Source organism: Etheostoma spectabile, chromosome 2 (assembly GCF_008692095.1).
Source record: "Etheostoma spectabile isolate EspeVRDwgs_2016 chromosome 2, UIUC_Espe_1.0, whole genome shotgun sequence".
Lineage (NCBI taxonomy): Eukaryota > Metazoa > Chordata > Actinopteri > Perciformes > Percidae > Etheostoma > Etheostoma spectabile.
The window spans coordinates 22,296,304-22,306,679 of NC_045734.1; the positions used below are offsets into that span (position 1 = coordinate 22,296,304).

Here is a 10,376-nt window from a genome sequence, read left to right on the forward strand (position 1 = left end):
GTGCGCTGCAGGTACATCCCAAACAAAAATAGAGGCCGACCGCGGGAGCACGGCGGCCAACATTTGGCAACACATGCGTGTAGCAGTGAGAGCACAAAAGACCAAAGAGACACCCAAAAAACATGCACAACGGGAATAAAAGGATAAGCAGCGGGCAAGCAGGTCGACTGGGAAGTGGGAGAGAAAGCCCCGAGTGAGAAGGGGTGGAAGGAGAAAGAAAGGAGCTCCGTACCTTCATGGACTTGATGGCCTCGTAAGCGTCCTGCACCGAGCGGATCTCATCGTAAGCGGTCTTGTGTGGCAGCAGCAGCTGGTTTAGGATCTGCAAAGACCCGGACCGGTAGCGGATCGCTTCCAGCGTCATGGCCGAATAACGAGGCGGGATCGTAGGAGAAATAATAACACGGATGGACCGGTTGCGCTCACACACTTACACACATACACACACTTTCTCTCTCTCTCTCTCTCTCTCTCACACACACACACACACACTCCTCCTCTCTCTCTCTCCCTCTCTCCCTATCTATCCCTCTCTGAGCGGATACAGTTGAAGTGACCGAGGCCTGGCTGTGTCGGCAGTCCCGGGAGCCGTCGCAAAGAGAAGAAGTAAAGTGTAGCAGGAGATGGAGGAGGTGCGGGTGGGACGGAGTAAAGAAAGGATAAGGTCTGCAATGTGGTACGGGAGGATAAATAGGGAGAGGTATGAGAGAAGGGCTGGAAACCTTCACGCTGACAGACAAGCAGGGAGGCAGACACGGAACCACGTGCTCACCCGAGCAGGAAGCTTCTCCTCTGAATCCCTCTGAATCCACGCCCACCAAAGTCTCGCGGGTTGTCCAATTTTCTGTTTCTGTGCACCATCCCCCCTCTCTTCTCTCCCCCTTTGTCAGGGGAAATTTTACATTCAAACACGTTATTAGCATACCACCAAAGCCCCAAGCTTCCCCCAACAACAGCAAGCATTGTCTGAAGAAAAGATGTCTATTTTTGTCTTACATGTTATTGTTTCAACCTTTGTCTTTTGGTGATATTGGCTCTCACATAGGGTATGTGTAAATAAATTGTATTCATTATTACAAAACTTGCCAATATTTTAACCTTTTAATTCATTGCCACTATGAAGAAAATTATAAAAGTGAAAACCCTTCCCTTTGCCACAAACTGGGCATGTTTGATGGTGACAAAATACAGAATTTACCGTTAAGCATTATTACACCATATGTAGAAAAAAAATCGGATTTGCACGAACAAACCTTCCGATGCATCGGTGAGTTTCTTCTGGATCTTCATACTAAGGATTTCAATAGTGTGCACGCCTTTTGTGGATTTGGGAAGGGAAACGGTATGCTGTGTAAAAAGTTCTGCAAACACCATCACAAATTAATCAAACATTAAATTCAACTGTATTTAAACAGGTTTTACAGACCCCAAACAGATTTCTGAAACATGTCATCAGTTTAAAATCCTGTTTAGAAGATGTTCACTTTAACTCTATAGGCTACAAACAAAAAAAGAAACTTATATGTCAGGCTATTAAAAAACTGTTAAAAAAAAAAAAGGTGCAGGATCTAATAATGTTGATCACAAATCAACCCAAAGGGAAAAATCTGGATATTTCAGTTCAATAAAGATGCAAACCAAGTGCTGTTCCACCATTTTATTCATGTTCACACCAACCTCATACATAATAAAGCCTTAACAATCAGTCCTTCATACATTCCCCGTCTGAGCTGCACAAATCATGACTTACACATAAAAATAGAGACGGAGTATATAATGCTGTATATTTACTGTATACAAATATTACATTTATGTTGATTGCCCTTACATGATTTAATGGATTAAAAAATGTCATAGGTTTAAGAATAGTATGTTCCCAAGACCAGAAGAATACATTTACTGCAGCAGATCAGGACAGAAATATTACCAATAATGACAAACAATTCACTAAACTTTCTCCTTTTTAAATGGAGTGCAGCCAGATTACAGAGTAGGATCAAACAGAGAGGAGAGCCAAACAACCAATACAATTAGAAAGAGTGACGAGTGTGTGTGTGGTGTCTTGTAAATGTGAGAAAGGAGTGTGAGTCACCAGCAGGACAAACTTTGACAATATGTCCCTCTCCCTGGGTCCTGACCATCCAACTACCACACTGAATGCTGATGAGCTCGTTGCTATGACAACATGACAGCCTCAGAGGCTGTGAGGTTACTAGAGCAGTGGGGTGATGTGTGTGTCTGAGGTGACAAAGGGTTAAAGGTTTTGGAGTTAGAGAACGGCGTGACGGTCAGCTGCACTTCTGTGTGCGTTTAACAACGTTCAACCACGCGAGTGCTGCTACGCAACCCCCCCCCTCAGAGCTACATCTTCTTATTCACCATTTTACTACTTGACTTTTTAAATCAGAAAAACACATTTTCTGTTAAAGAACCAAAGTGGTGGTTTGCATGTTTTAGCCCATTAACTACAAACTAGTTTATATCACAGCTTGTCCTAAAAAAAAGATTTTTTTTTAAGATTGATTTAATAATTGAATTGTTTAAATCCCTTTTCAAGCCAAAACACAACCTTCCCTATATCCAATTTCTAAATTCTGAGAATTTGTAGTTTTTCTTCATCTTATATTATAGTATGCTTAATATCTCTGGGTTTGAATGTCGTCTATAACAAAACAAGAAAATTGAAGACTTGTTTTTTTTGGCATTGTAGACCAAATAATTAGTCTGTAATCCTATTTTTTCTTTAACAAATTCAGGCAGCCATTGATTTTTTTAAATTAATTTCCATGCAGTATGAAAACCATTTAAACCAATGTGTAAATCATTGAGACTGCATTCATTTTTGTCAAAGTGACAGCAGCTTAATCTTCGTCGTTAATGCAGTTTTTCAAATAAATAACAAATAAAATACATAAATCTGAAACTGTGCTGCATACATTGAAAAATTGTCAGCAAAAATGTGTACAGCAAAAAAAGCAAAAAAATGTTTTACAAGCCTTGTAATTAAGGAGCTAAAAGTTGCAAACACACATTGGCAAACAGTAGTCCTTCCAGAGCCACCTCATAATTAACTAAAAGTTATCATGCCACTATAAGCAATCATCTGTCCATCTAAAAGAATATCAGCTGATCAAAAGCACCATAACATACCATTTACAAAGAGTCAACAGATATCCTCTCCTGATAGATTAAAAAAAAAAATTGGGGGAAGGCGTGTTATATGGAGGGCCATATCAGGTCAATTTTAACTAGGATTATTTGCTAATGGGGTGAAGCAGTGAGTGGATTAGGGCAAACATGATTATGTGCTGTTTCACGTGACCAAAAAAAAAAAAATCAGTGGAGTTAACAGACATCATCCACATTGAAGAGTCAAATGAAAATATAAAGTAAGGTTCATTTGAACTAGTTTGCTACATCCCGGCTGCATGCCGTCAACGTGGGTCCACAGAATCTGCTGTCAGGTTAGCAGGTTGTCCAACACACAGAAGAAACATCTGTCCTCTAAACAGACATATTTGTCACATTCCTGTTTTTGGACATCTAGTGTTGTTGTGGCAAACGATTAATTTAAAGGCATCTGTATTTGTCACACATCTTTTTAAAGTTTTACAGGATTTGTCTGATATTTGTTCCCTTGACTTCACAGCCACAATAGGTGTAAAGTAGAGAGGAATGACAAGGGTCTCTATGACAGAGTTGTCTACGGGGCAACAGAAATAGAAATGAGCAATTACCCAGCATCACTGACACATATTGAGTTGTCTTCCTGTGGGCAGAATATTCAGCATCCACTGTGCTGCCACTGGAGATCTCAGTGGGTAAGAATATGGTTTTGTAAACTGCATATGCCAAAATCTATGGAAAAAAGCAGCAAGCTGAGTCAGCAGCTGTTAATTATTTTCTAATCGACAACATAATGGGCTTAATATTATTGAAGAGTTTAAAGAAAATCCAAATGGAGCGGCCTATTACTCATGACTCTGAATAATCTTTGAATATACCGAATTAGTGTGAAGAAAGTGAAGATGAAGAATACAACAACAAAGAAACAGCTGATGATGAAGAAGAAGCAATCCTTTTGCAGAGCTAAGCTTCTACCACATTCATGGCACGCTGCTAACACCCCCTCTTTCCAGCCCCAAAGGCGACTCTACGTCTGATCTAGTCGTCTCCTTGGTGACACAAACACTAATCCCTCGTTATGGGATGTAGGCTGCGGCGCCCCGAAGCCCCGTTTTTTTTATTCCCATATCACACCACTCCAAACGGAGCAGATTACTGTAATCTGGGAACACTGGAGCAGACAGATTAGATTAAGCTCATTACACACATAAAATATGGGAAAAGGGGTTAAAAACACCTTAGTCGATTGGTTAAACACACTTCAGAACACACGCACACGCACATTTTTTGGTCATCTGTGGACATTGACAGACTCACTGAGCTGGGGCCAAATGTAAAACTTATAAATCTTCTGATGGATCTTTCACCAACAATTCTCAAAGGAAAAAATGGGACTGAAAAAAACATCAATGAACAGAACAGGTAAGGTTTGTAACGATGTGCATTAAAAGCAGCTTTCTCTAGTGTTTAAGTGCAAATAAGCCTGTTTCTCCCTTAAACATTTCAATGCTTGCTTTGATTTCTGTGTCCCTTTGTAGTTTCTTGTAGATTTCTTTTTAATTACTGTGGCAGGCAACTAACCACTAGTGACACAAGTTATATGATCAATTGACTGAACTGTCCGGTTGGTTCATGCAGTTGTCATGGACATGGGCAGCATAGAATCATGCTAAAGGTGCTTAAAGTACCCCCTGTAGTGTTTTTTTATGAGTGTGTATGAGAAAGAGAGTGAAAGAGAGAGATGATATAACAGTACTCCAGCCAAGTCTCCACTCCCTTACTCTCAACCTGTGCGTTTCCTTCGAAGCGATTCCAGCTGTAGCAGAGGGGAAAAGATTACGTTAAATTGTACATATGCATATACATGATGATAAAACATTTGTTCTTAATGACTGCATATAGCAAACATTACCTCATTCTCTACCATCTTCAACTTGCCAAGTGAATCCTTGGCAGCGTCCTTTAAAAAGGGAATAAAAACTTTACACAATGACAACAAACATCTACATACACAACTGTCCTCTGTACAACTGTACTCACCCTGTTGCCTTGGCTGGAGTACTTCTTCACAGAGTCAGCATACCCTTGGACTGAGCGCTGCAGCACATTTTCATACTCTACACATGTGGTGAAGGCAAATGTGGGTGTTTGAGAGGTTGAGACGTACATGTGTCAGTAAAGTACATATTCGCATGTATTCTGTGTGTGAGTTACCTGTCAGTAGAGCAGAAGAGGCCCGCTCCAGCTGTGCCTTCTGCCACTGCAGTCTGTGTGTGACCTCTTTGTGTTGATGGACGAGGTCAGATGGGGGATCCCGTCGTGCCTTTCGGTACTCCGCAATCTGAGAGACAGGCGTAATGATTGATGAGACTTTCGCACAATTGGGCCATTACAAGCATTAGAGAAGTTGTGGATAGGGTAAGACCACACAAACAAGTACCTTTCTCTCCAGCCGCTCCCTGTCATAGTTGAGGAGGCTGAAGCTGTGGAGTTTGTACTGGGGAGGAGTGGTGTTGGGATGACTGCTCCTGCTGCTCGATTCATGTCTGGGTTTAGACCGAGGAGATGGAGCCTGACACACACAGGACGACAGCATATTAATTAGAGGGCAGCATCACATGCTGACTGAAAGCCGTGTTATGCTTGAGACAAACTAGTTTGTACGATGTGTTGTCTAACCAGGTCCAAAGCGTGTTTAAAGCTGTAGCAAACGGTCACACTTAAATGCGGGATTAAAAGCATGCTGTCAGTTTTCTATTCACATGTTACACAATATTTAACAGAATTTTGAAATAATCTGCAAATTAATGCAAGTTTCCATATACTACTGTTATTCCAATATTAGGAGTTGAGAGAAACAGTTAGTGATGCCAATTCTTTAGTTGGCATTAAACCACTGCAGAATACTGGTCAGGACACAGATCAGAGTTTTTGCAAGCAAGTCTGTTTTCATTGTAGTTTTCCTTAAGCCCCTGATGCACCAACCAGACGGACGACAATCATCAGAAAAGGCAGTTGGACTGATCAGTCTCCCCAGGTTGGTCAAAAAAGTGCCCTGGAACACGCTGAAGCAACGAGACATAATACGTCTCCAGAACAACAGGCGGCGCTAATCTGTATTGTTGAATTGCTAAAAATGAAAACCAGCAACTTATTGGACGAATGCGTCACATGGTCTGGTTTCTCCGGAAATCCAAAGCCAGACTGAACATGGCTTGTTCAGAATACAATCTCATATTTTACTAAAGTAGTTCACCAAAACGGGTTTCTAAAAACATTTTAAACAGGCCATGCAGTTGCTGAATCTGTCTTCATTGCAGATCGACAAAGGTCAGTTTAAAACATTTTCGTCAGATTTTGAGAGACTGTAGTCACGCTCATCCCAATCCTCGTTTCCTAGTTTGCACCCCACCAATCAGATTGGTCATTTGAGAGATTTGCATGTCAGGTCGGCGGCCCTTCCGGAACACACCGAACGGACTTGAGTCACCGACGTCGCCAGACTGTCCGACGGCCAATTATCGGGTTGGTGTGTCACAGTCCTTACAGACAGACGTTTTTACATACAGATAAGCAATGCAGAAGATATGTATGCAGGGCGTTTAGCAGGAGCTAATTTGCAGCCCTCGTCCCTGGTTAGGCTTTTTTAATCTATGTAGTTAGTTAGAAGTTAAAATTTGTCATACTTTTCAAACCTTGTTGGATCGTTGGTTTCAAAATGGTGCAAAATATTGCAGGACGCAGTAAAGACAGTGAGTTTGCTCTGCTTCAGTTACCTTCCACAGTCTGCACACATTTGGTTCAGGGGATATCAAAACTCTACTCACCCTTTCCTTTTGTCTCTCTGGAGGAGAAAGGGGGGTTACAGGATCGAGAACCAGCCACTTCTCCGTCACCGGCTGGAGATCAACTCCTGATAAAGGCTCTCTGATCTTCACCCTCACCTCCAACTTGCCACCTGAAGGTTTACGTCCATCCATCACCTACAAAATACATGCACATTGTAAGATAGATCTGGTGTGTACCTGTACATGTGTGTATGCTTTTGTTTTTACTTGTTATTAACACTCACCTCAATTATCTCTCTAATGTCACAATGGTTTTCTAGAGCCTCGAGCTTCAGCTGAGCAGTGCCCACAACTTTGTCTGTCTTAAACAGGCCTCTGTAAATACACAGAGAGAAGAACACAGACATGAGACATCAGACATGAGTTGTGCAGCATAAATCATTAGGATCAACTTGGAAACTTCTGCCTACATATATTTGTTTTTTACCCCTTGTGGACAATTTCAAACTTGACGCCTTTGGACTGGATGACTCGTTTAAAGCCTCTGTGGGTGCGGTTGATGTTGAGTTTGAAATTCTCTTTAAACTCTGGGCTGTTGGTGCTCTTTACTGTGTTTGTTTTGTCCCTTTGAGCCTCCTCCTACACACACATAAATGACTGTATTAAAACAGATTTAGATATAAACAAAATGAAATATCCATAATCTACTCACTGGATGAGAAAGAGTCTTACCGCGCTGGGAAAAGGAAACTCAAACTTCACACTGGCATCCAGATCGTTGGGTGAGACACCTGACGGCAGAGAGGTAGGCGTAAGTGAACATACATTTGACACATTACTGCCTTGTTAATTCAAAGATGCAGACCTGACTTGTCAGAGAGGCTCCGAAATCAGGGTAGCAGCTGTCGCCATGGTCCCGCTACACGTTCTGTGATGCCATGTTCAACTGCTACACTGCGGTGCCCTGCTACGTCCTGCTACGTCCTGCTGTGCCTTGTAATGCCGCACAGCGTCCTGCTATGCCATGAACTACTACAAAGAACTGCTACAAACTACTAATTTTTTCTATTTTTATTATTGCCACTCTTCATTCTAACCCCAACCGGCCCGCCAGACACCGCCTACCAAGAGCCTGGGTCTGTCCGAGGTTTCTGCCTAAAAGGAAGTTTTTCCTCGCCACTGTCGCACTGTTGCTTGCTCTGGAGGAGACTACTAGAACTGTTGGGTCCTTGTAAATTCTGGAGTGTGGTCTATCTGTAAAGTGTCTTGAGATAACTCTTGTTATGAATTGATACTATAAATAAAATTGAATTGAATTGACTTTAGTACCTGAGGGAGCCGGTAGGTTGATGCCTTTGATTATGTACAGTATCAGGTCATTAGGTGTCAGGTTGGAGTTGGTCCTAAATAACAACAACAGGGGACATGATTTATCAGAAACAGCATCACGAGTGACAGAAAACAACCAGTCAGCATCATTAAAACAAACATTCCAGACTGTTGAATGAGTCACTGCCAAAGTCACCTAGCGGTAAGCTTGGTATGATACTGGAGCAGAGCCAGAGTGAGTCACAGTAAGAACACAAGTCACAGTGAGTCACAAGTCTAAAAAAAAATGTGTTTTCTAAATTAAATATCTGATGCATGTGTTTGCAATCAGTTCAGTTAATGCTTCTACTAAAACATGACGTTTATAATTCTTTTAAATTACAATAAAATAAGAATTATGATGACCCAATGATCCACTAACAGTTGTATTTTCATTTGAAACTGTGTTTTTAGGAATGTTAACGCCAGGACGGACTGCTATGATTAAATAATTGCGGATATCTCAAATCCTCGGGATAAAAAAGAAGAAGAAATCCCTCAACTGGGATGCAATGATTATTCAGCCCGGGTTGATTGTCACATGCACATAAAAGGAAACAGGATTTCTGGGGGTGAGCACACAGTAATCATTAATCACCACTATTAATTATATTGAAGATTTTTACGAGAGAGCCACGTGGTTTATGTTAAAAACAACAACAACATTATGTTAATAAACAAAGTATGATTTAGTTATAAACCAAGGTAAGTTTTGATTGGATGATGCCACTAGAGGAAAAATCAGGGGATCAAAAAAGTGATTACAACTCATTTTGTGTTGAAAATAAATGTGTGTACCAAATTGCATGGCAATCCATCCAATAGTTACAAGAAATTTCGATAAAAGACAAAAATATCAACCTCACTGCTAGAAAATGCAAGGAAATTATAAGGATTAATCCTCTGGAAGCCATGAATATAGGTACAAAATGTAATGGCAGTCCATCTGATAGATGAGATAGTTTGGTCTGGATCAAAGCGTTGGACTGACCCGGCAACAGAGGAACCGGCATTGCCATCCCTCAAGTCACTACCATGGCTAAAAAGTGTTGACTTTATCTCTTTCTGTCCTTGTGGAGCACATGCCATGTCAAGAAAATACATTATTGTATTATTATTATGTCAACATGATTATTTTGTTGCTGACTTGATAATGTTGAAGGTCCTCTCCTCTGTGCGGCACTTGGGGACCGGCTGGCCCTTGGCGTGTGCATTCTTCAGAATCTCTATGTTCTTCATACACTCCTCAACTAGCCTCTCAAACCTGGGGAGAGACAGAGATGGTCCTTACACACTGATGCTCGTAAGTCATATGAAGTCTTACAGGATGGCCTAATGCTTGAACTGTCACAGGTCTGACTTTGGCACAGACAATGGCTATAGTATGCCAAACAGCTCTTTAAGCTAAAACGAACAAATAATAAAACACAAAAAAAAACAATTTAGGAGCTTGATCTGAGAAAATGAAATTTTCTAAGCAGTATTTTTTAAAGCATATCTGTAGAAACAGGAAGTAATGCAGACTCTTCAGGAATGCATATGTGATGATTAAATGTATGTACAAATCTGTGAAACAGATCTGTGAGGAAAACGTGCAAAATATGCAGCGTGACATGAACGTCTGTGTTGCCATAGTGACATTGCATAGTGATTGAGGACTTAGTTGAATAAATCAATTATATACAGTATGTAGATCAATAGAAGAGAATTAAAAAATATCCTAATCAGACCAAGTCATTTTGAAGGTAAATATCAAACTTTTCCATCTCATATGTTTTATTGGTTTTAATGTAATGTAATACCTGTAATACAATTCACATGTACAAATATACAACAAAAGAACGTCTCTTACTTCAGAGCCTCAGACACATTGCCCACAAGTGTGAGCTGTTGAGAGTATCCCAAACATTTCTGTAGATCGAGACACAGAACAAAAGAAGGTGTGGGTATGAAAACAGACAATAGCCAAAGACAATACAATACGAAACAATTGTGATTTTTCTTTTTAAAAAGCTAGTCACTGATACACAGCAAGATCTAGGAAGGGTGTGTCCTGATCAGTGACTGATATACACACAGAGACACACACACACA

General features: G+C 40.8%; 2 protein-coding genes across 3 annotated transcripts in view; both read right to left on the bottom strand.

Moving 5' to 3' along the window:
* Positions 1-804, bottom strand: part of mri1 (methylthioribose-1-phosphate isomerase 1) — a 13,267-nt gene extending 12,463 nt beyond the window's left edge. Inside the window, exons 1-2 of one of the 2 annotated variants that reach the window (XM_032538358.1) lie at positions 469-804; positions 233-438 (exon numbers count right to left, since the gene is read on the bottom strand). In XM_032538358.1, the coding sequence (XP_032394249.1) occupies positions 233-364 (132 nt within the window). In that variant the 5' untranslated portion in view covers positions 365-438; positions 469-804. Of the gene's footprint in view, positions 1-232 lie in introns of both variants that reach the window. The other variant, XM_032538350.1, reaches the window with a different exon arrangement.
* An 838-nt stretch (positions 805-1,642) lies between these two features.
* Positions 1,643-10,376, bottom strand: part of cc2d1a (coiled-coil and C2 domain containing 1A) — a gene marked incomplete at its 5' end in the record, with an annotated part of 16,165 nt that continues 7,431 nt past the window's right edge. The window contains 12 exon segments of the mRNA XM_032538092.1: positions 1,643-4,942; positions 5,039-5,086; positions 5,167-5,243; positions 5,341-5,467; positions 5,567-5,698; positions 6,954-7,109; positions 7,199-7,289; positions 7,402-7,553; positions 7,647-7,705; positions 8,244-8,317; positions 9,430-9,546; positions 10,135-10,193. Of these exon segments, the coding sequence (XP_032393983.1) occupies positions 4,910-4,942; positions 5,039-5,086; positions 5,167-5,243; positions 5,341-5,467; positions 5,567-5,698; positions 6,954-7,109; positions 7,199-7,289; positions 7,402-7,553; positions 7,647-7,705; positions 8,244-8,317; positions 9,430-9,546; positions 10,135-10,193 (1,125 nt within the window). The 3' untranslated portion in view covers positions 1,643-4,909.